General features: G+C 43.1%; 2 protein-coding genes across 2 annotated transcripts in view; both read right to left on the bottom strand.

Moving 5' to 3' along the window:
* LOC120985562 (regenerating islet-derived protein 4-like) overlaps positions 1-14,005 on the bottom strand; it is a 30,190-nt gene extending 16,185 nt beyond the window's left edge. The window contains exons 1-2 of the mRNA XM_040413579.1: positions 13,936-14,005; positions 8,250-8,347 (exon numbers count right to left, since the gene is read on the bottom strand). Coding sequence (XP_040269513.1) covers positions 8,250-8,347; positions 13,936-14,005 — 168 coding nt within the window. The remainder of the gene's footprint in view (positions 1-8,249; positions 8,348-13,935) is intronic.
* A 5,962-nt stretch (positions 14,006-19,967) lies between these two features.
* LOC120985564 (src substrate cortactin-like) overlaps positions 19,968-27,792 on the bottom strand; it is a 71,329-nt gene continuing 63,504 nt past the window's right edge. The window contains exon 18 of the mRNA XM_040413580.1: positions 19,968-20,373. Within this exon, the coding sequence (XP_040269514.1) occupies positions 20,237-20,373 (137 nt within the window). The 3' untranslated portion in view covers positions 19,968-20,236. The remainder of the gene's footprint in view (positions 20,374-27,792) is intronic.

Below are 27,792 nucleotides of genomic sequence, written 5' to 3' on the forward strand. Positions count from 1 at the left end.
TTCTTCTGTGCAGCCTCAGCTTCCATTTCCGCTTTCTTCTGGGTGAAAACTGCCTGGATTTTAGAAGCTTCTGCATCAGCACGGGCTTTGATGAGTCGTTGGCTGAGAGTAGAAGATGTTGATCTTAAGGATTTGGAAGATCGTGTGGAGCGCTTAGAAGAAGTTGTGGAGAGATGAGATCTAGATTCATGGAGATGTGCGATTTTTACATATGTTTTTGTCCTTGTTTGTATTACTAGATCGTCTCTTTCAAGATTGAGCTCATTCAATTCCTGTAATTCTTTTAAGGAATTTTCTGTGTTGTACCGCTTTAAGAGATCAGCATATTTAGCAGACAGTCTTTGGTAGTTCTCATAGGCAGCATTCAACTGCTTAACAGCGCCCTCTAGGTGCAATACCTTATGAGTTGGTTGAGACAGAGCTGACATGCATTCAATAGTTTTAGACCATGAGTGGCTGATGTTCTGCAGCAGTTCTTCTTTGTCAGCCTCAAAGTTCTCTTGGACTTTCCAGGTTGGCTTCACTAAACGTTTTTGTTTTATGTGGCCTTGAGGATCTGACTCCTGAGCTGTTGGAAGTTCAGGTTCTTGCTGTGTATTAGGTTCCTCAGATTGTACATTGCCTTGCTGGTGCATTGTGATGGCAAGCAGAGGGTTAAATCACAAGGTATGTGTTTGCATAGAAATGTATCAATCTTCTGGCTCTGGGAGAGAGTTTCCTAGGCAACCAGTGGGAGGGGGAGTCAGAGAGAAGTTTAGCAATGGCTGCTGCAAAGTTAGTATTGATTGCATACAGAGATTGACTTTCAGGCAGAATGCATGTGACAATACAGACAGTCTAGGAGCTGATTAAATAACAGTTGCATGAACAGTTTCTTCAATAATCTGTGCAGAAAACGGATGAATCTTATGCTGAGATTTACTTGCTGGCTGGAGTATACAGGCTTGTACATATACAGTATTCTGCTATATTCCAGTGTCCATTTACATCTCACTATAGATGCATAGCTAGCAAGGATTCCTTGAAAGATATTTTGCAGATCTTGTAAGATCCCTTCACTGATTTTTTGACTGTTCTGCCTCTCCAATCTAAGCATTGAAAGTGTGATCTCTGTAACTTACAGTTCTGCTGAGATAGCGGTAACCATCAATCTTAGTTGAATTTGCTGACAGTGACTCGATCCAAACGACACCTTGTAGATCGTGAAGAAGTTTATTCCAAACTGTGCAGATCATACACCGATGAACAAATGGATAGGTCAAAAAATCATGCTGTGAGCAGCTAACAGAGCAAGTAGCTGAGATGAGGGATGAAGCCAGAATGAAGAAGAGAGGAGGAGACAAGAGAGAGAGCAGAAGCTAGGGGAAGAGAGAAGGGACACACATAATGAAAAGGCAAACCATGCATGTGTAACATGATACCCTCTGTCTAATGCAAGAGAGGCGGCTGTCACAGTAAAAATTGCTGACAGCCTCTCCTCTGAACAGACTCAGGAGGCCAGGGAGATCGTTAGTCGGAACATGGATGTGTTCTCGGACATCCCTGGACGCAGTTCCATAATCCAGCATGATATTGTCACTGAGCCGAGGCTCGGCGACAAGCCATGTCAGAGGAGGTGCAGCTAATGTTGCAGCTAGATGTCATTGAAGAGTCAAAAAATTTGTGGGCCAGTCCTATAGTATTGATACCCAAGCCGGACAGAATGTTGCAGTGTAGAACTGTACGGTCTATGGAAGATGTCCACAAACTACAAGCTGAGTGGGCATCAACTTAGCAAATGAGGTTCAATGTGGACAAATGTAAAGTTATGCATCTTGGTAGTAATAATCTCTGTGTGTCATATGTCCTATGTGATGTAGCACTGGGAGAGTCACTTATAGACAAGGATTTGGGTGTCCTTGTGGATGTTACATTAAAGGGTTTCTATCACTTCGTATGACATAATTAGCTGTCAGACACTAGCGATCTGCTAGTGTCTGCTCTGGCCAACCATCCTACTATAATCACTTGTGGGGCAGCGGTTTTGCTAAAAAAAACTAACTTTTATAAATATGCTAATGAGCCTCTAGGTGCTATGTGGGCGTCATTAGCACCTAGAGGCTCCGTCTACCGTCATACACAGCCGCCGCCCAGCGCGTCCCTCCAGCCCGCCCATGTCCTCCTCCGTGTGACGCAGCGGACGAGTTCTCGCGCATGCGCCGTGCGCGGCTGTATTCGGCGCATTTGAGATCTCAGCTCGGAGCGGTCAGACATTCAATGCGCAAGCGCGGCTGTATTCGGCGCATGCGCATTGAATGTCTGACCGCTCCGAGCTGAGATCTCAAATGCGCCGAATACAGCCGCGCATGGCGCATGCGCGAGAACTTGTCCGCTGCGTCACACGGAGGAGGACATGGGCGGGCTGGAGGGACGCGCTGGGCGGCGGCTGTGTATGAAGGTAGACGGAGCCTCTAGGTGCTAATGACGCCCACATAGCACCTAGAGGCTCATTAGCATATTTATAAAAGTTAGTTTTTTAGCAAAACCGCTGCCCCACAAGTGATTATAGTAGGATGGTTGGCCAGAGCAGACACTAGCAGATCGCTAGTGTCTGACAGCTAATTATGTCATACGAAGTGATAGAAACCCTTTAAATTATAGTATATAATGTCAATCAGCTGCTTCTAAGGCCACCAGGATATTGTCATGCGTTAAACGAGGCATGGACTCGCGGGGCAGGGATGTAATACTACCACTTTACAAATCGCTGGTGCGGCCTCATCTCGAATACGCAGTCCAGTTCTGGGCACCAGTACATAGAAAAGATGTACTGCAGCTGGAAAAAGTACAGAGGAGAGCGACTAAAATTATAAGGGACATGTAGGGTCTTAGTTATGAAGAAAGATTAAAAGAATTTAATTTATTTAGTCTTGAGAAGAGACGTCTAAGGGGGGACATGATTAACCTGTACAAGTATATAAATGGGCCATACAAAAAATAAGTCGAAAAGCTGTTCCATGAAAAATGTGCTCAAAAGACAAGGGGGCACTGCCTCTGACTGAAGAAGAAAAAGTTCAGTCTCCAGAAGCGTCAAAGCTTCTTTACTGTAAGAACTGTGAATCTGTGGAATAGACAGCAGGAACAGTGGACAGTTTCAAAAAGGGTTTAGACGAATTCTTTAAAGTAAAAAACATAAATGCTTATGAAAACGTGTGGAAATCTGAGTCTCACTTCCTTCTGGGATTCGCGTCCCCACCTATCCCTTGGTTGAACTTGATGTACGTTTGTCTTTTTTCAACCGTATTAACTATGTAACGACTTTCGAAAACTTAACGAGGTTTCCAAATTCGATGCGTATCCCATGCCCCGGGTGGATGAGCTCATCGAGAGGTTAGGACAAGCCCGGTATTTTTCTATTTTGGACCTCACGAAAGGGTACTGGCAGGTACCCTTAACGGGGGCTGTCAAAGATAAAACTGCCTTCATCACGCCTGAGGGGCTGTATCAATATAAGGTCTTACCCTTTGGTCTGAATGGCGCCCCCGCCACTTTTCAGAGACTAACGGACATTGGGCTTCGCCCACATTGTCGGTATGCTTTGGCTTACCTCGATGATATTGTCATCCACAGTACCGACTGGGAAAGTCACCTACCCAAAGTGCAGGCTGTAGTGCACTCCCTTCGGAAAGCTGGACTAACCACTAACCCAAAAAAATGTGCAATAGGGTTAGAAGAGACTAAGTACCTGGGGTATGTCATTGGGCACGGAGTCCTCAAACCCCAAGTGAACAAAATAAAGGCGATACGGAATTGGCCCCGACCTGTCACCACTAGGCAAATAAAGTCATTCCTGGGAATGGTGGGCTGTTACATGAGGTTTGTTCCCCACTTTGCTACTCTAGCCACTCCCTTGACAGGGCTCTTGAAGGGATAAAAATCAGTGATGGTTCGCTGGGATAATTGGGCGGAAAAGGCTTTTGCCGCTTTAAAGTCGGCCCTGTGTGTTCAAGAGGGAGTTCGTGGTACAAACGGATGCCTCAGAAGTAGGCCTCGGTGCTGTACTGTCTCAGGAAGTCAACGGGGAGGAGCATCCCATTGTCTTCCTAAGCTGCAAGCTCACCCCAGCCGAAACCAGGTACAGTATAGTGGAGAGAGAGAGAGTGCGTGGCTCTCAAGTGGGCACTCGAGTCTCTCCGCTACTATTTGTTGGGGAGAAAGTTCCACCTGGTGACCGACCACTTCCCTCTCAAGTGGGTGAGCCAGGGCAGAGACAGGAATGCCCAGGTCACCAGATGGTTTTTGTCTCTGCAGAACTTTAAGTTCTCGGTAGAACACAGAGCAGGCTGGTTGCAGGGACAGGATGCCCTGTCCCGGGTACATTGGCGTGTGTCCATCCCCTCAGGGTTGAACAAAGGGGAAGGTATGTGACACAGTGAGGGGTTGTGTCTGGCAAGGCAGGTATTTTACTCCCAGCATATGTGGCTGGGCTGGTTTCCAGCCAGGTGAGGTCAAATACCGTGAAAAGTTAAATACGGGAACCGCGCTATATTGTTAACAGTTTATGAAAGTAGTTGGAATAAAGAACCATAAGCATGAAGAACCGAGTTCCTATTCAGCTGTCAGAAGTGTCAATTGCAGGTCCGTACTTCACATGTAATGAACCTGCTATCCACCTCCAGCCTGTCGTTAGATCTCGCTTTGAGCCACCAGCCGCTCACTCCAAACCGGATCAAGATTACCTTCACAAAAAGGACAGAGAGATGGTGCAATACCCTCAACACTCAGAGGTGACCAAATTTTATTCTACTCACATATTCTAAAGTTTTCACATGCATATATGGGCAATCATATATGCATGTGAAAACTTTGGAATCTGTGAGTAGAATAAAATTTGGTCACCTCCTGAGTGTTGAGGGTATTTCATGTTTATGGTTCTTTATTCCAACTACTTTCATAAACTGTTAACAATATAGCGCGGTTCCCGTATTTAACTTTTCACTTTACATTAAGGAGATTGAACCTACCCTATTAAGGGCACCGCTGCTTGGTCTAGTTTTTCACACCAAACATCACTTGTTTTACCACAAGGTCAAATACCGGACCGGAGTTTAAGTGCCAGTCCGGGTTTTGGCAGCACCTGGCTATCCTTAAATAGGCAGCTGGGTTCAGCAGAGATGTCTCTGTTTTTGGGATCTAAGGCTGACAGCCGCAAGCTGGGGAAACAGGCCCCCTAAAGCCTGCTGTGGACTACTGGAGGCAGAACTGCCAGCAAGGTGACTTGTGTTATATAAACTTTCCATTGTGTGTGAATTAACACCAAGACTGCAAAGTTACGTGCTGTTTTGTGCAATTGCCTGAAGTGTGAATAAACACTGATGTTTTGAGTTAAGAACTTGTATTTTGCCTCAGGGTAAGCGGGCGCAGTACAATCTACCAGAGCGAAACCCCACAGTGCGTATAAACAGGGGCAGGTATCTGTCCTCGTTAAGGCATAATTTTTGGACACAAGCCACTGTTTTTTAAGATAACACCATGTGTGTTTAAATGCCATCTGTCCCCAATAAGGGAAACTTTTTGGAAGGTTTCTATGTGAAGAAACATAACATATTGCGACGGTGCAGTGTATTTTAAAACACGCTGTTTGTTAACACCGTCAACCATGTTTTTACCCATGGGTATGCATATCAGTGTCACTCTAACATTATTTTCTATTACTGTAATTGCACTAAAGAGCTTAGAAGGGAAGTGGGGTAACGGGGGAGCAAAGAATAATAAAAAAAAGAGAATGAGAAGATATAAAAAAAATATAAGTCCTAGGAGACTTCAGAGTGTCATATACTGACTTTCTGGCCAATTGTAACATATTTGATTTCTGTACAATTGATTTGGCTGCAAATTAATTATCAAAGTTTAAATCCTATTGGATATATACAGTATATATATATTAAGCTTTTAGCTTATTGTAGAGGTCAGAAAAGAGCCGCAGACTGAGTTGCCAGAGAGCTGTTTAGCTCGGAATAGTGCTGAGCAGCTTATTTTGTAGTGTATACACATACAAGCTACAGAAGACAATGGGTAGGAAATTATTTTAATGAAAACCAACTGCTCATCTAGAAATGTGTAAAAGAACATGCAATACAATAAATTTAGTTCCAAGACCTCCATAGCCCTTTAAAAGTAAAATCTAGCAACAGGATAAAGCAGACCTTCTATTTAATTATTCACAATTATACCTTTAGTCCTAATAGTCCTTAAAGGGGTTCTCTGGGAATTAAGAAAATGAAAATACTTACGGTAAATATTACTCTATTATAAATACATTCCCAAATACCTTTTATTCATTATAATGGCTCATTTTGTCTAGGGAGCAATCATTAGGAGAAATAAAATGGCCACTGTCCTATTAGTACACATAGAACCTGTCCTAATCACACATGAGGACAAGTTACTTTACAACACTGAGATAAAGAGCTGCCTTATCCTCCTCTCTGCTATACTTGTAAGGGATCATGATACTGAATACAGTTTAATATGACCTTCAGCTGAATCTCTGTAGGAATGGAGTTCATGAGGAGACCTGAAGTACAGAGAGGAGGATGGGGATGTGGCTGATGAGCAGCAGCACTTGTATGTAGTCTCCATTACCACAGTCTGTCCTGTGTGTCCTCTCTTTACTTCATGTCTCCTCTTGACAGTGGCATGCCTAGGGTGTTTGGCACCCGGGGCGGGTCCTTTCTCTGCCCCCCCCAATACTTTAAAAAATTTGTACCCCCTCACAGTAGTACAACCCTCATTGTACAACGTTCACAGTAGTTTTGTACAGATGTGTGCCCCCTCACAGTAGTTATGCCCACATTGTGCCCCTCACAGTAGTTATGCAACTTTCACAGTTGTAATGCCCTCTTTGTGCCCCTTTCACAGTAATAATCCTCATTGTGCCCCTTCACAGTAATAATCCTCATTGTGCCCCCTTCATAGTAATAATCCCCATTGTGCCCCCTTTATAGTAATAATGCCCACTGTGCCACCTTCATAGTAATAATGCCCACTGTGCCACCTTCATAGTAATAATGTCCATTGTGCCCCCTTCACAGTAATAATGCCCACTGTGCTAGTAATGCCCTCTGTGCCCCCTCCATAGTTGAAATCCCCATTGTGCCCTCTTCACAGTAATAATGCACACTGTGCCCCCTTCATAGTAATAATGCCCCTTGTGCCCCTTCACAGTAATAATGCACACTGTGCCCCCTTGACAGTAATAATGCCCACTGTGCCCTCTTCATTGTAGCAATGCCCTCTGGCTCTGTGCCCCCTCCATAGTAGAAATCCCCATAGTGCCCCCTTCACAGTAATAATGTCCACTGTGACCCTTCACAGTAATAATGCCCTCTTCATTGTAGTAATGCCCTCTGGCTCTGTGCCCCCTCCATAGTAGAAATTCCCATTGTGCCCCCTTCACATTAGTAATGCCCTCTGTGCCCCCTCCATAGTAGTAATGGACTCTGTGCCCCCTCCATAGTAATAAAGCCCTCTGTGCCCCCTCTGTATTAAAAACAAAACAAAAAACACAGTAACTACTCACCTTGTCACGTTCCTGAAGCTCACATACCTCTCTCCCCTGCAGGCAGAGAATGCTCTGCAGAACTTTGTGGGCGGAGCTTATGCAGATTTCTGGGCTGCAGGCTACGCCCACACAGGCTGGCAGCGCGATCTGTGCCTGCAGGCTGAATGGTGGAGCAAGGAGAAGTCTTGCTGCTTCATCATTCTGTGCGCCGCCGACCTGAAGGGGGGGAGAAGCGCTAGGATCTTAGCGGTAAGGGACAGAACCACAGCTCCCAGCGCTCCAGTATCTGTATTGATGGAAGCGCTCATTGCTTCTGGCCCCCCCTCTGAGAGCCGGCACCCGGGTCAGCCCCCCCCCCCCCCCCCCTTAGTACACCACTGCCTAATGAACTCCATTCCTACAGAGATTCAGCTGAAGATCATATTAAACTGTATTCAGCAACATAATCCCTGACAAACAGAGCAGAGAGGGGGATGAGGCAGCTCTTTAGCTCAGTGTTGTGAAGTAACTTTTCCTGCTGTGTGATTAGGACAGTTCTTATGTGTACTAATAGAATGGTAAAACATTTTGCAAGTGATTTTGCCAGGCAAAGCTTAAATACTCACCAGTGGTGACATGGCCAACAGTCATGTTTGCATGCACTGGACAATTACTTATTACCATACGCATTAATGGGTGTAACTATAGCAGACATTGTGTAATATACCTCTGCATCAGCCCATTTCGCTGGATTCTTGCTGACGGCATAGCAGTGTGATCTGTAGAAGAACCAACCAGGGGGGCATGATGAGCGGACAGAAGCAGCTTGAACAGAAACAAAAAACAAGTTTTATATGTAGTATTCAATTTATAAGTTTTTTTTCATGATTGCTTTTAAATTATGAATTATTAATATTATTATTTATAGGTTCTGTTCACACTTGTTATGAGATTCCATCATATTTGACAGGAAGCATGCAGCAATATTCTTCCTGCCAAAATGACAGACAGTGCAGTGGAACCCAACAGTACCCCATTATAAGTCAATAGGCACTGCTGGTAATGTGATCTGGCAGATCCAGCATTCCTTTATTTTCTTCTCTTTCGTCCTATGAAATACAACAAATGGAAAGCCTAAAGGAAGTGTCAGCAGAAACTGATATGTCTCCTTGATAATCCAAAAAGTGCAGGAATTAAATTGTTGAAAGTTTATTTTTAGGAATGAGCGAATTGACTTCGGTTAAAACATCCGAAGTTGATTCGCATAAAACTTTGTTCTAATACTGTACAGAGCAGGAGCTCCATACAGTATTAGAATGTATTGGCTCTGATGAGCCGAAGTTATTACTTCGCGAAGTCTCACGAGAATTCGGGTAATAACTTCATAAATTGATTTATACTGTAAAAAAACATTTCCCGAACTCGGGTTTGGTTCCAAGTGTACCGTGGAACCAAACTCGAGTTTCGGAAATGTTTTTTTACAGTACAAATTAATTTATGAAGTTATTACCCGAAGTCTTGCGAGAATTCGTGAAGTAATAACTTCGGCTCATTGGAGCCAATACATTCTAATACTGTACGGAGCTCCTGCTCCGTACAGTATTGTTACGAAGTTTTATGCGAATCGTTTTCAGATGTTTCACCCGAAGTCGATTCGCTCATCCCTAGTTATTTTACACACACAAGCTTATAAAAATAAGAAATAAGAGATGGTCTAGATCAGTGGTGGGCAAACTTTTTTGTCAACTGAGCCAAATATCGCCAAAACCACGATTGAAATTTCTTTCGAGAGCCACATTTTTAAAACCTAAAATATTGCGTCAACAGTACCAGAGGGGACTATTAGGGCTCATGCACATGACTGTGTGCTCGCCGTTGCCATATTGCAGGCCGCATACGGCGGGTCCGCAATACACGGGCCCTGGCTGTGTGCAGCCCGCATCAAGGACCCATTCACTTCAATGGGTCCAGGATCTGGGATATGAGTGCTACAGAGTGCTTCCGTGGTGCTTCTGGCTGTGCCTGCGCACCGCAAAAAAGTATCGCATGCACTACTTTTTTTGCGGTGCGGAGGCACAGCCAGAAGCACCACGGAAGCACTCTGTAGCACTCATATCCCGGATCCTGGACCCATTGAAGTGAATGGGTCCATGATGCGGGCTGCACACGGCCGTGTGCAGCCCGCATCATGGACCCATTCACTTCAGCATGCGCTACTTTTTTGCCGTGCGGGCAGTCGGATGCGGATCGCGAACCCCATTCAAGTGAATGGGTCCGCGATCCTCATGCAGCTGCCCCATGGTCTGTGTCCGTGCATTGCGGACCGCTATTTGCGGTCCGCAGCACAGGCACGGCGCCCTTACATTCGTGGGCATGAGCCCAGAATGTGTTTTTACATACTTTTATATGTACTTTCTTTTATTTGGATGTTGATTATTATTTGATATCTTTATCATTTTTTACTTTTATTAAACTTGTCTGCAGATGTGGATGTAATGTGGATGACGCACTTATGGGGGATATCTGTGGATGACGCACTTATGGGGGATATCTGTGGATGACGCACTTATGGGGGATATCTGTGGATGACGCACTTATGGGGGATATCTGTGGATGACGCACTTATGGGGGATATCTGTTAGGGATCGACCGATTATCAGTTTTACCGATATTATCGGCCGATATTCAGGATTTTGAACGTTATCGGTATCGGCATCTATTTTGCCGATATACCGATAACGTATGGGGAACACAGAACGCGCTGCTGTCAGCGCTCTCTGTGTTCCCTCAGCAGCACAGGGGAGAGGGAAGCAGTGTCTCCCTCCCCCTGTGCTGCTGCTGCCGCTGCCGCCAATGAGAGGAGAGAAGACAAGAGGAGGGGAGGGGCTGTGGCCGCTGCGCCACCAATGAAGATAAGTCTTTCATTAATTCATATACAGGAGGCGGGAGCTGGCTGCAGAATCACATAGTGGGCTCCCGACCTCTATGAGCGGTAGCTGCGATCTGCGATAGTTAACCCCTTAGGTGCCGCGGATCGCAGCTACCGCTCATAGAGTTCAGGAGCCGGCTATGTGATTCTGCAGCCAGCTCCCGCCTCCTGTATATGAATGAATGAGAGACTTATCTTCATTGGTGGCGCAGTGCGCCCCCCACCCCCATCCCAATAGTAAAAACATTGGTGGCGCAGTGCGCCCCCCCACCCAGTATTAATCATTGGTGGCAGTGGCCACAGGATCCCCTCTCCCCTGCTCCTCCGATCGGAGCAGGGACAGTGTGAGATCCTATTCCCCCTGATAGAGATCTATCAGGGTGAATAGGACAAGGGTTCTAGTCCCTAAGGGGGCTAAAAGTTAGTAAAACAAAACAACAAAAAAAACAACAAAAATATTAAGTATAAATGAAAAAGATTTACAAAAAAAAATTAAAATACACGTTAACAATAAACAAATTAATTTTCAGCAGATTTGTGTAGGAAATTATTTTTTTCTCAAAAATGAAAATTCCCAGAATATCGGTATAAATTATCGGCTATCGGCCTGAAAGTTCACAAATTATCGGTATCGGTATCGGCCCTAAAAAATCAATATTGGTCGATCCCTAATATCTGTGGATGACACATATATAGCATAAGATGCTATATATGTGTCATCCACAGATATCCGCCATAAGTGCCCTTCACAGATATCCCCCATAAGTGCCCTCCACAGATATCCTCCATAAGTGCCCTCCACAGATATCCTCCATAAGTGCCCTCCACACCTCCACAGATATCCCCCATAAGTGCCCTCCACAGATATCCCCCATAAGTGCCCTCCACAGATATCCTCCATAAGTGCCCTCCACAGATATCCCCCATAAGTGCCCTCCACAGATATCCCCCATAAGTGCCCTCCACAGATATCCCCCATAAGTGCCCTCCACAGATATCCCCCATAAGTGCCCTCCACAGATATCCCCCATAAGTGCCCTCCACAGATATCCCCCATAAGTGCCTTCCAGTAAGTAAAGTAATGTATTAGTGGGGGGGAAAGGGAGGAGGCAGAGACAATTGCGGCGGGGCCGGTGAGGTGCCCGGCGCTGTGCACACACCGGGGGCAGCTCCTACCTTTCTGCTGCAGGACATTTCGCTCCTCCTGAGCGGCGGCCTCTTCGCCACTCGTCACATGCCCGCCCTTCTGCTGCTGTGCGCAGCGTGACATCTCTCCCTCCGTCATGCGCCTCCTGCCCCGCCTGCCTGCTTCATTCATAAAGTGGAAGGAGTAGACAGACGGGGCAGGAGGCGCATGACGGACATTTTGCAAGCATCTTGAGCGGCGCGATATGGCTGCGCGGCCGCCCACCCGCCAGCCCGCACCAAAGAGCCGCATTGAAGGATCTAAAAAGCCGCTTGTGGCTCGCGAGCCGCACTTTGCCGACCACTGGTCTAGATGGATAAAAGGGTAATACATATGTAGCTATAATGTGGGGCCGCTGTTACTGGACCATGCCCCTAAAAATATATATTTTTTTTACTTATATGTACTGGGATATAGCAGCTGTTAATATTACACTAAGGTTAGAAACTCCAGCAGGCTGTTCCAGTCGAGACTGTAATTGGGTCCTCAGCAAATATACTGAAAATCAGCCAGACAAAAAACACTTCACGCAATTCCCAGCAATGTCTGCTGGAGCCGCAGGTCTGAAAGAACCCTAAGATATGATCAATGTCTACTTAGTGGATGCAAAAATCAAGGGGAAGAGTTATTAAAATTGGTGTGGTGTGAAGGAAAGCTGGCTTAGTTGCCCATAGCAACCAATCAGATTCCAACTTTCATTTTCCAAAGGGGCTTTTGAATAATGAAAGGTGAAATCTGATTGGTTGTTATGGGCAGCTAAGGCTAGTTTTACACTAGCGGCAGGGGAGTCCAGCAGGCTGTTCCGGCAGGAGAACAGCATTTCGGATCTGTCCTGCCGCTAGTTCACGTGTGCCCCTGGACTGCCGTTCCGTCCCCATTGACTATAATGGGGGCGGAGTTCCGGCGGAAGCACGGCAGCGCACGGCGAGAGGCAGCCGGACTAAAAGTACTGCATGCACCCGCCGGAACAGCCTGCCGGACTCCCCTGCCGCTAATGTGAAAGTACCCTAAGCCAGTTTTCCTTTACACCAGTATTTGATAAATCTTCCCCTATAACTTGTTCAGCAAATGACATACGGGAGCCAAATCATGTACAGCATACTGTACCTGAGCCCTTACAAAGCATAGCTATTTCAGTCTCTGTATCCAGACCTACTGTTACTGTCCATTCATCTCAAAGGTTTCAGGTGAAGCTAGTAAGTAATAGCAGTGTTATACTTATTGGGCTTATTTACTAACACTAAATCGGTGTATAAAAAAGTCACAAGACCCCATTAGCGACTTTTTAACACCCGTGTGACAATATTTTGTCACAAGCGGCATTTTTCCACTGTCCTTGCCACTTGGGAGTGGCGGGGTTGTGTCGGAGGCCAGGCCGGGGCAGCCCCATCGGCCCTGTCATATTCATTTACAGTTACAACAGTTTTAGTCGTAAAAGATGGAAAAAAATCTACTCCACTCACGGATTGCATGTCTTTGTAAATAACCCCCATTGTGATTCTAGATTCTTCTTATTAGAATCTCCATGTATAGTGTTAATATATTCTAAGCACCTGACTGAGGTGCCAAGATGGTGCCTTCTACTTCAGATACTATATATGACAATTCAGATATTTTGTTAGATTATGTACAGTATACATGTGTATTAGGGCTCATGCATTTAAACATGTGGCGCCCGTTCCGTGCATTGGGGACCGCAAATTGCAGTCCCCAATGCACGGGCACCGTCCATGTGGCTGACGCAGATAGATGCAGACCCATTCAACTTGTGCAATATTTTGTGGTGCGGAGGCATAGAATGCAACCCCACGGAAGCATCTTCTAGATTGCAGACCCAAGTGAATGGGTCCACATCCGTGATGCGTTGCACTGGCCTATAATGGTCGTGTGCATGAGCCCTTATACTGGAAAGTAATTGTCATATGGCATAAAGGGTCCTGTCACCAGGTTTTACCCCTGCAAACTGGTTCCACAACAAGTGTAAACCCCTTTCTAAATTTAAGATGTGTCTGGAGTACCCAGCATACCCTAAAAACTCCCACGCCCAACTACACATGTGCCAAACTATATTTAGAGGCCTGTGGATGACGTAGGAGGCGTCATCCATGTCAATCACCCAAAGTTGGGCCATTTTACTGCTGACTCAGTTGGACATTTGGGAGTCCTACATACACCCAGTGGAAACTTTAGCCGTAATGACCATATGGTGCCCCAAAGGGAGCCTCTGATACGGATGTGAATATAGCCTTAAAAGTGCTTGACTGAGCATACAGAGTCATTAAAAAAAGAATAACTTACCCTCCATTAGCCCCACCATGATGAGTAAAAATCCTGGGACAGCAAGGACACATCCTGAGAGGAAAGCCATTGTGTAATTCTGTTAGACTAGGTCTTGTGAATGCTATATGTCTAGTGCTTCTTTACAAAAGTATTGGCATGTTTTGTTTGTATCCACCACACTTTATAGTATGGGCTTACAAGGGTGGTCATTTAGCCTGGGAGTGGTCTTTGGAAAACTCCAATATGTTTCAGGGAAGAAAACACACATGTTTCTATCCCTAAAGCCACTCCCTGATAAGCAAAGGACACCTGTTAAACAATGTTAATATCGCAATACAGTATCTCTTCCTCTGCAATTAATAGAATAAAATATTAAAAAGTAAATTAGAAAAGTAAGAGTACTTTCACACTAGCGTTGTTTGAATCCGGCGGGCAATTCGGTCGCCGGAACTGCCCGCCGGATCCAGAAAAACATGTGAAAACGGATTACATTTGAATCCTGATCAGGATTCTGATCACAATAATAAAATGCATTGGAAAAAACGGATCCGCCATTTATGGACTTCGGGTTTAACATGCAAAAGCTGGATCCGGTTTGACGGGACACACGGCGCCGGATCCGGCATTAATGCAAGTTAATGGGAAAAATGGTGTTCAGTCAAAGTGTTCCGGATTTTTGGCCGGAGGTAAAAATACAACATGCACAGTATTCTGAAAAGCCTGATCAGTAAAAAAGACTAAACTGGATGCATCCTGATGCATCCTGAACGGATTGCTCTCCATTCAGAATGAATGGGTATAAAACTGATCAGTTCTTTTCCGGATTTGAACCCCTAGGACGGAACTCAGCGGCAGAAAAGAAAAACGCTAGTGTGAAAGCACCCTAAAAAGTCTTAAAATATTCTAATAAAAATGTGGGTTGTCATTGCCAGTAAGGAACAGATGGCGGCAATGAATCACTGAACACACTAATACAACTTTTGTCATTTAGCCAGTGTATACAGCAATAAGGTCCATATAATTTAACCTTTGGGATTTCGTTTTCACAGGGTTTGATGCAGAGCCAATAACGTGTCAAACGACAATATTCAAGCTGATTGACACTTATTTAACCTCCTCACAGTCACATAAAAAAAAACACTCCAAAAAATTTCACTTTTTTACTGTAGATTTTTGTGTCTGAAGTACACAAAAGCGCACAACTCAGGGGACACTACTGCATTTTTAACCCCTTAGTGACATAACTAAAGAACCAGTAACCTTAAGAACCAGCAACATTTTCCCCCTCAGTGTTCCAATTTTATTTTATTTATTTTTTGTGTTTATTTAGGAATTACTTAGCGGTATATATAGTGTATTAAATAACTTTTATTATTGTATTTTTAGGAGGAAAGATAAAAAAAAACTGCAATTTTAACATTGTTTTGTGGAATTTATTTGCGATGTTCACTGTGTGGTATAAATAACATAACTTTATTATGTGGGTCAGTACAATGATAATAATGACAAATTTATATATATTTTTTTATATTTATTTATTTCCTTTTGCAGGCTGTCAGCTCCCCAACTGCCCCCCCCCCTCCAGACTGAAGAGGGGGGCTGCTTTAGCTGCTCATATCTCTGGATTGGAAGCAGATAGAGATATGGTTTTGTTTGAAAGCTGATATTCCTAGCATTATCACAGCAGAATCACAGAATTATCTCCGCTACTTTGGAAGATATGACTGTTAGAAATCTGGATAGCAGTGAATGCAGCTAAAGGTGAAGGTAAAAGCAGGTTTCACTGCTTTTTAATTCTGACTCGATTTCTGGTCTTGTATGAAAGCTTTGAATGCCAGAATTCAAATAAGACCATATCTCTAGCTGCTACAAATCCGGAGATATAAGCAGCTAAATCAGCTCCATCAAACCCCCATATTTTTCTGCCCAAGTTCTGCTCTGGCTGAAATGTTAAAGGGCATCTGTCAGCAGCTTTGTACCTGTGAAACTAGCTGACCTGTTGCATGTGCGCATGGCAGCTGAAGGCATCTGTGTTGGTCCCATGTTCATACATGACCACATTGCTGAGAAAAATTATGTTTTCTTATATGCACATGAGCCTCTAGGAGCAAGGGGGTGTTGCCATTACACCTATAGGCTTTGCTCTTTCTGCAACTGCCATGCCCTCTCCACTTTAATTGACAGGGCCAGGAGTGATCTTGTTTACACTGCTTGGTCCTGTCAATCAAAGTGCAGAGGGCGTGGCAGTTGCAGAGAGAGCTGAGCCTCTAGGTGTAATGGCAACACCCTTGTTGCTCCTAGAGGTTAATTTGCATATATTAAAACATCATTTTTCTCATCAATGCAGGCACATATGAACATGGGACCAACACCGATGCCTTCAGCTGCCAAGTGCACATGTAACAAGTCAGCCAGTTTCATAGGTACAAATCTGCTAACAGATGCTTAAATGCTTTTCTCAAAGATTCAGCAGAACTCAGGAAACACTGTTAGGTGGTTAAAGGGACTTTCGCACAGCCTAACGCAAAATGAATGAGGACTGAATGATCATTATTACTTTTAATGTGCTGCCTAAAAGATGCAATCACCCTTTACACAGGCCACTTATTGTGAAGGACTGTTCATACAAGCATTTGTTCAGTCTGTGTAAATAAAAAACCCAATTCTACCTGTACAGTATTAAACAAATTGTATTACTCTGCTACTAGAGAAGAGCCTCTACCAACTGGAGGTATAATTAAGGCCCCATCCACTACCATGGTTCCAAGTAGGGCCTTGTAGAAAATTTATTTTTTTTGTTTTTTTATTTTATACAGTTTTATTATTTTTTTATTTGGGTAAGCAGACCCGAACATCAGACATTATATTAATGAGCAAAGTTTATGTTATGTAATACAAGAAATCTGTATTTTTTCCAACAACCACACAAAACTAGGGTGTCACCTAGCACATCAGTTGAGCTCTATTTAGTTTCGATATTATGTCATACTGACTATATATTTCTGTTACATATCAACAATCTACCCAATCTCCCTCTCATCTGCTCAATTAAGTACCATTCTGTGTATGAAAAAGGTTGCATTATGTTTTGTATTTCGGCGTCAGACATGTATCTGAGGCTCTTTCAACGGCCCCACTCTGTGGGCTCTTTCAACGGCCCTACTCTGTGGGCTCTTTCCACTATCCTTTTGTCTGAGAGATCTAAAGCATGCGGTAGTTCGTGTTCAAATAAATGATGCAAATCCTTTGGCGGTACTGATTCTGGTACTCCTACTATTCTTAAGTTGCTTCTTCTAGATATGTTTTCTAAATCGTTCACACGTTCTTTCAATCGTTCAGCTAGCAGAGCTAAATCTTGCATCTTAGCAGAGTTCTCCACGCTTTCTTTCTCCATACATGCCACTCTTTGTTATACCTCTGCTAAACTCTGCTCCTGCTGCGTGACATTTTCCTGTAACTTATTCAGCGCCGCCTGCACTGTAGATGCCAGTGAGGCAATGATATCTGGTGCTAACTGCCGTGCCACTTCTATGGCTAGTTGTTTTATATTTACAGGTCCCCCTGCCGTGTTAAACATATCCACCTGTGTATCTGGTCGCCCGGCGTCTCGCTCTCCGCCCTCTGCTTGCCATATTTCGCTTGCTGGAGTCGGCACCATCTTGTGAAGCGCAGGATCCTGTGCGCTCATGTGCCGCCCCGAGGAGGTGATTTTCTGCCCGCTCCTTAGAAGGTATCGCTCCATACACTCTCTGGAGCGGTTATTAGATGAGTTTTGCCCCCGGTTAACACTGGGGAAAGAGTCGGAGCGGACTGGTAGTTGTTTGGCGGTGAGGAGCTGAAGTCCCTGCGTCCTCACATACCAGCACCGAAACCGGAAGTAAGAAAATTGAGTTTTATTTAAGAACTGTTCAAATTGGAGAAAAATTGGGGAAGTTGTACAGTCGTGGCCAAAAGTTTTGAGAATTACATAAATATTGGAAATTGGAAAAGTTGCTGCTTAAGTTTTTATAATAGCAATTTACATATACTCCAGAATGTTATGAAGAGTGATCAGATAAATTGCATAGTCCTTCTTTGCCAGGAAAATTAACTTAATCCCAAAAAAGAATTTCCACTGCATTTCATTGCTGTCATTAAAGGACCTGCTGAGATCATTTCAGTAATCGTCTGGTTAACTCAGTTGAGAATGTTGACGAGCACAAGGCTGGAGATCATTATGTCAGGCTGATTAGGTTAAAATGGCAGACTTGACATGTTAAAAGGAGGGTGATGCTTGAAATCATTGTTCTTCCATTGTTAACCATTGTGACCTGCAAAGAAACGCGTGCAGCTATTATTGCGTTGCATAAAAATGGCTTCACAGGCAAGGATATTGTGGCTACTAAGATTGCACCTCAATCAACAATTTATAGGATCATCAAGAACTTCAAGGAAAGAGGTTCAATTCTTGTTAAGAAGGCTTCAGGGCGTCCAAGAAAGTCCAGTAAGCACCAGGATCGTCTCTTAAAGAGGATTTAGCTGCGGGATCGGAGTGCCACCAGTGCAAAGCTTGCTCAGGAATGGCAGCAGGCAGGTGTGAGCGCATTTGCACGCACAGTGAGGCGAAGACTTTTGGAAGATGGCCTGGTGTCAAGAAGGGTAGCAAAGAAGCCACTTCTCTAAAAAAAAAACACATCTGGGACAGATTGATCTTCTTCAGAAAGTATGGTGAATGGACTGCTGAGGACTGGGGCAAAATCATATTCTCCGATGAAGCCTCTTTCCGATTGTTTGGGGCATCTGGAAAAAGGCTTGTCCGGAGAAGAAAAGGTGAGCGCTACCATCAGTCCTGTGTCATGCCAACAGTAAAGCATCCTCAGACCATTCATGTGTGGGGTTGCTTCTCATCCAAGGGAGTGGGCTCACTCACAATTTTGCCCAAAAACACAGCCATGAATAAAGAATGGCACCAAAACACCCCCCAACAGCAACTTCTTCCAACAATCCAACAACAGTTTGGTGAAGAACAATGCATTTTCCAGCACGATGCAGCACCGTGCCATAAGGCAAAAGTGATAACTAAGTGGCTCGGGGACCAAAACGTTGACATTTTGGGTCCATGGCCTGGAAACTCCCCAGATCTTAATCCCATTGAGAACTTGTGGTCAATCCTCAAGAGGCGGGTGGACAAACAAAAACCCACTAATTCTGTCAAACTCCAAGAAGTGATTATGAAAGAATGGGTTGCTATCAGTCAGGAATTGGCCCAGAAGTTGATTGAGAGCATGCCCAGTCGAATTGCAGAGGTCCTGAAAAAGAAGGGCCAACACTGCAAATACTGACTCTTTGCATAAATGTCATGTAATTGTCGATAAAAGCCTTTGAAACGTATGAAGTGCGTGTAATTATATTTCACTACATCACAGAAACAACTGAAACAAAGATCTAAAAGCAGTTTAGCAGCAAACTTTGTGAAAACTAATATTTGTGTCATTCTCAAAACTTTTGGCCACGACTGTACTTGAGGTAAGCAGCTACAAGAGCATATATGTTTAAAAAAACGCAGTAATCCTGGAAAATCTGCTTTAGCCCATGTGCGTAAGGCCCCAGGATAACCACATTAATTGGCTGCAGAGGTCCCACATTATCACTGGAACAGGAAGTATAGAGAGCTGCAGAGGACCTGGCAGTGTTGTAACAAGAGTGGTGAAGGATTTGTGAGGTGATCTTGTTTTTTTTGTTTTGTTTAGTTTTTTACATTAGGAGCAGTTTTACATATAACTTTTGGCTAGGGAACCCCTTTAACCAATAGCAAACTTTTCACTAGAAATTTAATCTATCCCTTTATCTGTAACAGTAAAGAATAGTGATAGACTCACATGCTATGGACTAGAAGGTACAGTGTATGTAAACTGAGTTCAATGCCAAACTAGGTTACTAAAAATTCTATGAAAATGGTTATGCTTTTAATTTATTAGTATTTGTCTCAAAATCCATGATGCGATATGATGATATGAGATATGACTGCATATGAGATGCGCAACATCTTTCGCAATGACCAAACATCTATAGAAGTTTAAAACTTTATTCAGATGGATTATTGAAGCCCGCAGTTAAGATGATTACAGGTAGTAATAATAATAGCAAAGTAGGAATTTGCTTCTTTATTAAAAGTGCATGTTAGTGGTTTGGGGTGAAGCTGTACATTCTTCACCATTTCCTTCCATATACTACGTTTCTATGTTCACATATTTCACACTTGGGATCTTCATTTCTTGCAAAGCTCTATACCGTGTTTGAGAATCACCCTTTACAGCATGTTAACAGCAAATTCAATGCTTTACTGGATAAGCTCCACATAATTAGCAGGAAAGAGCCCGCGTTGCCCTCTGCAGGATCCACTCCACCAGCCTTCATCAATCATCTCAATATCTGTGATAAGATCCTGAGGTTGGAATGAGATCTCATCATCACCACCTATGAAACACAAGCCGATATACATTCATTCTACATCTGTATCATATACATCTCTTTAAATGTCCTAAACACCTCAAATCTACCTTTTGTGTGTAGAGGGGTTTCCCACTAATATGCAGTTTAGATCTTATGCATATGGACATATTATGGCTCTGTAAAGCCTTTGGAACTGTAATAGGGAACCCATATATTTCTCTATTTTCTGCTGTACCTCCAAGTTTGCTACACAGGCATCCTGAGGTTTTTTTCTGTGCAAATCTCATAAAAGCATTGAATATCCTATTAGAAAGGTATTCTCCTATAGAAGCACTGTCTCTAGGAAAGAATATCTCAAACATATGACACTAGGTAGTAGTATATGATGGTACATAGATTCCCTATAGCTGCATAGTACAGAGCTGCAGTGGACTCCATCCACCACCATGTAATCTCATGCACACCACACAGTGTTGGCTTGTTATCCACTGGATCTCTATTAGGCACCACTTTAATAATTTATGCACATACAGATGTGTCTAATGGTGACTTGATTCTCTCATTTTGCGGAACAGACATACGGATACAGCAAGCAAATGAATAATCCGTATTTCCTTTCCGCAAAATTATAGAAAATGTCTGCAAAATGCAGACCACTGTCCCACTGTAGTCCACAGGTCTGCAAAAAAAATATGCGGACGGCGCATGGACCACATGCCTAGTTTGTTTATCTGCGGTTTGTGGAGCACAAAACGAATATAGTCGTGTGCATGAGGCCTAACATTTATGGATCTGCTATTTTTTAAGCAGAAGTGAGGGTTTTCTTTTGCCTTTTAGATTATGTACTATATTGCATAGATTATGTACTATACTATATTACTATATTGACACTTTCAGTTTATGTCTGTGTGTGGATACTGTATGGTTTACCTCTTGATATTTTTTATTTGTAGAGATTATATATATATTTTCATCTATAGTAAGTAAGTGCCTATTCCCATTGGACGTTGCACACATTTTAGTGTTTTTGTCTGTGCTGCTATATATATATATTAGAATAGCACTGCAGAAAATGTAGAAGGCGGGTGCCAGCGGCTGTAGAAACAATCTCAGTTCCTGGAAATATAGTGCAAAAATTCCATGGCACCCAACAAGTAAAAGGTATTCTGTGTTTATTCACCAAACAGCTGTTTGGTGAATAAACAGAGAATACCTTTTACTTGTTGGAGTAATATATATAGGCTTGAGAAAGGCTCGCAAGAGCTGAAACGTCGCAAACTTTGCCATAACATGGGTGAATAAACTGCTTTGATTTTTTCATCACATATTGGAGTGCAGTCCTGCTTTCTATTCGATTATATATATATATATATATATATATATATATATATACACTGCGTGCAGAATTATTAGGCAAATGAGTATTTTGACCACATCATCCTCTTTATGCATGTTGTCTTACTCCAAGCTGTATAGGCTCGAAAGCCTACTACCAATTAAGCATATTAGGTGATGTGCATCTCTGTAATGAGAAGGGGTGTGGTCTAATGACATCAACACCCTATATTAGGTGTGCATAATTATTATTCCTTTCCTTTGGCAAAATGGGTCAAAAGAAGGACTTGACAGGCTCAGAAAAGTCAAAAATAGTGAGATATCTTGCAGAGGGATGCAGTACTCTTAAAATTGCAAAGCTTCTGAAGCGTGATCATCGAACAATCAAGCGTTTCATTCAAACAAGTCAACAGGGTCGCAAGAAGCGTGTGGAAAAACCAAGGCGCAAAATAATGCCCATGAACTGATAAAAGTCAAGCGTGCAGCTGCCAAGATGCCACTTGCCACCAGTTTGGCCATATTTCAGAGCTGCAACATCACTGGAGTGCCCAAAAGCACAAGGTGTGCAATACTCAGAGACATGGCCAAGGTAAGAAAGGCTGAAAGACGACCACCACTGAACAAGACACACAAGCTGAAACGTCAAGACTGGGCCAAGAAATATCTCAAGACTGATTTTTCTAAGGTTTTATGGACTGATGAAATGAGAGTGAGTCTTGATGGGCCAGATGGATGGGCCCGTGGCTGGATTGGTAAAGGGCAGAGAGCTCCAGTCCGACTCAGATGCCAGCAAGGTGGAGGTGGAGTACTGGTTTAGGCTGGTATCATCAAAGATGAGCTTGTGGGGCCTTTTCGGGTTGAGGATGGAGTCAAGCTCAACTCCCAGTCCTACTGCCAGTTTCTGGAAGACACCTTCTTCAAGCAGTGGTACAGGAAGAAGTCTGCATCCTTCAAGAAAAACATGATTTTCATGCAGGACAATGCTCCATCACACGCGTCCAAGTACTCCACAGTGTGGCTGGCAAGAAAGGGTATAAAAGAAGAAAATCTAATGACATGGCCTCCTTGTTCACCTGATCTGAACCCCATTGAGAACCTGTGGTCCATCATCAAATGTGAGATTACAAGGAGGGAAAACAGTACACCTCTCTGAACAGTGTCTGGGAGGCTGTGGTTGCTGCTGCACGCAATGTTGATGGTGAACAGATCAAAACACTGACAGAATCCATGGATGGCAGGCTTTTGAGTGTCCTTGCAAAGAAAGGTGGCTATATTGGTCACTGATTTGTTTTTGTTTTGTTTTTGAATGTCAGAAATGTATATTTGTGAATGTTGAGATGTTATATTGGTTTCACTGGTAAAAATAAATAATTGAAATGGGTATATATTTGTTTTTTGTTAAGTTGCCTAATAATTATGCACAGTAATAGTCACCTGCACACACAGATATCCCCCTAAAATAGCTAAAACTAAAAACAAACTAAAAACTACTTCCAAAAATATTCAGCTTTGATATTAATGAGTTTTTTGGGTTCATTGAGAACATGGTTGTTGTTCAATAATAAAATTAATCCTCAAAAATACAACTTGCCTAATAATTCTGCACTCCATATATATATATATATATATATATATATATATATATGAAAAACTATTATATACAGTTGCAAGAAAAAGTATGTGAACCCTTTGGAATGATATGGATTTCTGCACAAATTGGTCATAAAATGTGATCTGATCTTCATCTAAGTCACAACAATAGACAATCACAGTCTGCTTAAACTAATAACACACAAAGAATTAAATGTTACCATGTTTTTATTGAACACACCATGTAAACATTCACAGTGCAGGTGGAAAAAGTATGTGAACCCCTAGACTAATGACATCTCCAAGAGCTAATTGGAGTGAGGTGTCAGCCAACTGGAGTCCAATCAATGAGTAGAGATTAGAGGTGTTGGTTACAGCTGCCCTGCCCTATAAAAAACACACACCAGCTCTGGGTTTGCTTTTCACAAGAAGCATTGCCTGATGTGAATGATGCCTGGCACAAAAGAGCTCTCAGAAGACCTACGATTAAGAATTGTTGACTTGCTCAAAGTTGGAAAGGGTTATAAAAGTATCTCCAAAAGCCTTGCTGTTCATCAGTCCACGGTAAGACAAATTGTCTATAAATGGAGAAAGTTCAGCACTGCTGCTACTCTCCCTGGCCGTCCTGTAAAGATGACTGCAGAGCACAGCGCAGACTGCTCAATGAGGTGAAGAAGAATCCTAGAGTGTCAGCTAAAGACTTACAAAAGTCTCTGGCATATGCTAACATCCCTGTTAGCGAATCTATGATACGTAAAACACTAAACAAGAATGGAATTCATGGGAGGATACCACAGAGGAAGCCACTGCTGTCCAAAAAAAACATTGCTGCACATTTACAGTTTTTACAAGAGCACCTGGATGTTCCACAGCAGTACTGGCAAAATATTCTGTGGACAGATGAAACCAAAGTTGAGTTGTTTGGAAGAAACACAGAACACTATGTGTGGAGAAAAAGAGGCACAGGACACAAACATCAAAACCTCATCCAAACTATGAAGTATGGTGGTGGGGGCATCATGGTTTGGGGCTGCTTTGCTGCGTCAGGGCCTGGATGGATTGCTATCATCGAAGGAAAAATGAATTCCCAAGTTTATCAAGATATTTTGCAGGAAAACTTAAGGCCATCTGTCCACCAGCTGAAGCTCAACAGATCATGGGTGTTGCAACAGGACAACGACCCAAAGCGTAGAAGTAAATCAACAACAGAATGGCTTAAACAGAAGAAAATACACCTTCTGGAGTGGCCCAGTCAGAGTCCTGACCTCAACCCCATTGAGATGCTGTGGCATGACTTTAAGAAAGCGATTCACACCAGATATCCCAAGAATATTGCTGAACTGAAACAGTTCTGTAAAGAGGAATGTTCAAGAATTACTCCTGAGTCCTGACCATTGTGCACGTCTGATCTGCAACTACAGGAAACGTTTGGTTGAAGTTATTGCTGCCAAAGGAGGTTCAACCAATTATTAAATCCAAGGGTTCACATACTTTTTCCATCTGCACTGTGAATGTTTACATGGTGTGTTCAATAATAACATGGTGACATTTAATTCTTTGTGTGTTATTAGTTTAAGCAGACTGTGATTGTCCATTGTTGTGACTTATGATCTATTGGGTTGAGATCTAGTGACTGTGGGGGCCATTTTAGTACAGTGAACTCATTGTCATGTTCAAGAAACCAATTTGAAATGATTCGAGCTTTGTGACATGGTGCATTATCCTGCTGGAAGTAGCCATCAGAGGATGGATACATGTTCTCATTCTGTTTACGCCAAATTCGGACTCTACCATTTGAATGTCTCAACAGAAATCGAGACTCATCAGACCACGCAACATTTTTCCAGTCTTCAACAGTCCAATTTTGGTGAGCTCGTGCAAATTGTAGCCTCTTTTTCCTATTTGTAGTGGAGATGAGTGGTACCCGGTGGGGTCTTCTGCTGTTGTAGCCCATCCGCCTCAAGGTTGTGCGTGTTGTGGCTTCACAAATGCTTTGCTGCATACCTCGGTTGTAACGAGTGGTTATTTCAGTCAACGTTGCTCTTCTATCAGCTTGAATCAGTCGGCCCATTCTCCTCTGACCTCTAGCATCCACAAGGCATTTTTGTCCACAGGACTGCCGCATACTGGATGTTTTTCCCTTTTCACACCATTCTTTGTAAACCCTAGAAATGGTTGTGCGTGAAAATCCCAGTAACTAAGCAGATTGTGAAATACTCAGACCGGCCCGTCTGGCACCAACAACCATGCCACGCTCAAAATTGCTTAAATCACCTTTCTTTGCCATTCTGACATTCAGTTTGGAGTTCAGGAGATTGTCTTGACCAGGACCACAACCCTAAATGCATTGAAGCAACTGCCATGTGATTGGTTGACTAGATAATTGCATTAATGAGAAATAGAACAGGTGTTCCTAATAATTCTTTAGGTGAGTGTATATATATATATATATATATATATATACATACTGCCAACTATATGGAAAAATGTGGTGTGAATAGAACATGAAAATGAATAAATCACTCCTAATAATTAATGGTACGATTGCACTGTTATATATTTAATAAAAGAATTGTGTAAGATTATTAAACTCATAAATCATCCCCAGTGACCTTGTTTGCATAACAAACACATAATCCTGAGATCTCACTAAACCTTCTATGACCATCTGGCTTATATGCTACTTGTTTAAACAGATATATCTGTGAGAGGCAACAGTGACACATGCACTAGTGACATAAAACCTAGCTATCAAGATCACTGCACAGATAACGAACTTACAAACACTAATGCTATATATACACGCAGAAACTACAATATTAAATGTGCTTCAAATTTTTGCACCATTATGTGATAGTCAGAGCTTTGTCTGGAATATGGCTGCTCTATGTATAGTGGTGGGTTTACACGTGCCAAGGAGCAGCCGATTATCGGGAAGGGACCGTTCCTTCCCGACAACTGGCCACTTGTTCAGCCTCATGCAGCATTGCATTGTTTCTGGGCAGCAGATCGCTGTAAACAATAGTTTACTTTCCTGCACAAACGACAGTTTCACTCGTAGAACGAGATGGGCAGATTGTCGGGAAAATCCAGCCCCGATAATCTGCCCAACTATCGTGCCGTGTAAACCCGCCATAAGATATCTAAGAAGGAACATTATCTAAATGACCTGCAGCATTCTTTAACTTCACATAATGTATTAAATGAGCCACTGCTGGATACTTTAAACTGACATGTCACACCAGTTTCGTAATGATAAATGACTGGGCCCCACAGAAATTTTTTGAATGGGGCACCCCAACTCCAGCAAATTTTTTGCAACCCTCTCCTTGCGTGCAACCCCCACTTCTGTGGCTAGTCAAGATCGCTCTTTCAGACGAGGTCCGGAATCTACTCAGTCCATTTTCTACAGTGTCTCTTTATACAATTTCATTTCATAATACTATTAAGGGAACCCTGACAACACAATCTCTTAGTTCTCCTCCAGGACGGGCCCCTTCTGAGTTCAGGCCCCAAAGCAGCTGCTTCCCCTATAGCTAGGCCCCTGCGTAACACAATATAATGTATTGAATATAAATGTAAGGCAATTGCTTATTTAATGCATTTTGTGTCAGTACAGTATAAACCCTACTGCACACAGCCGTGTATGTTGCTGCTAGTATACCTTTTTATACTCATCTATAGTCCTTCAGTCTACAATTATCACTTACCTAACGATTCCAGTAGTCCAGAAATATGTTCATTCATTGTCCATTCTTCCAGTGACAATGAAAACAGCCATTAAAGGGATTTTCAAGACTCTAAATATTGATAACCTATCCTTAGAATAAGGCCTCATGCACACGACTATAGTTTTTGTCCACATCTGATCCACATTTTTTGCAGATCTGATGCAGACCGAACACCGTGAGCTGTTCTCATCCGTGTGTCCGTTCTGCAGCTCTGCAAAAAGAACATATCCTATTGTTGTTCGTTATGAAGACAAGAACAGGCATTTCTACAGTGTGGGACATATGGAATGTGAGAATGTGGGATGCACATGGCCAGTATCCGTGTTGGTTTGCGGACTACAAAACACTTACATTTGTGGGCATGAGGCCTAACTAATTAATATCAGAGTGGTGAGGTTCTGACACCCAGCATCCCCATCGCTCTGCAGCTGCCACCGTCGGACTGCCAGACCTACAAGCACAGCTGTGTTCAAAGTGTAGCCGCTGTGGTGAGTTACTGTAGCTCAGCAACTATTTACCTGAATAGGACCTCAACTAAACTTCCAGGTTCATACAAAGTGGTAGCTCCAGTACCAGCAGCTGAGTATGGGTGTCGGGTGTCAAAGCCCCACCAATTTGATATAGATGACCTATCCTGAGGCTAGGCTATCCCTATCTGGAGCCTAGAAAACCCCTATAGTTATAGGTAACTAGCTGCCAACAGCATAAATCAGAATTGGCAGTCACTAAATTACCAGAAATTATGGTCTTTGTCTCTACCACAGTGCATATAGTCTTCCGTATACAG

This window comes from Bufo bufo, chromosome 1 (assembly GCF_905171765.1).
Source record: "Bufo bufo chromosome 1, aBufBuf1.1, whole genome shotgun sequence".
In the NCBI taxonomy this organism is placed as follows: Eukaryota; Metazoa; Chordata; class Amphibia; order Anura; family Bufonidae; genus Bufo; species Bufo bufo.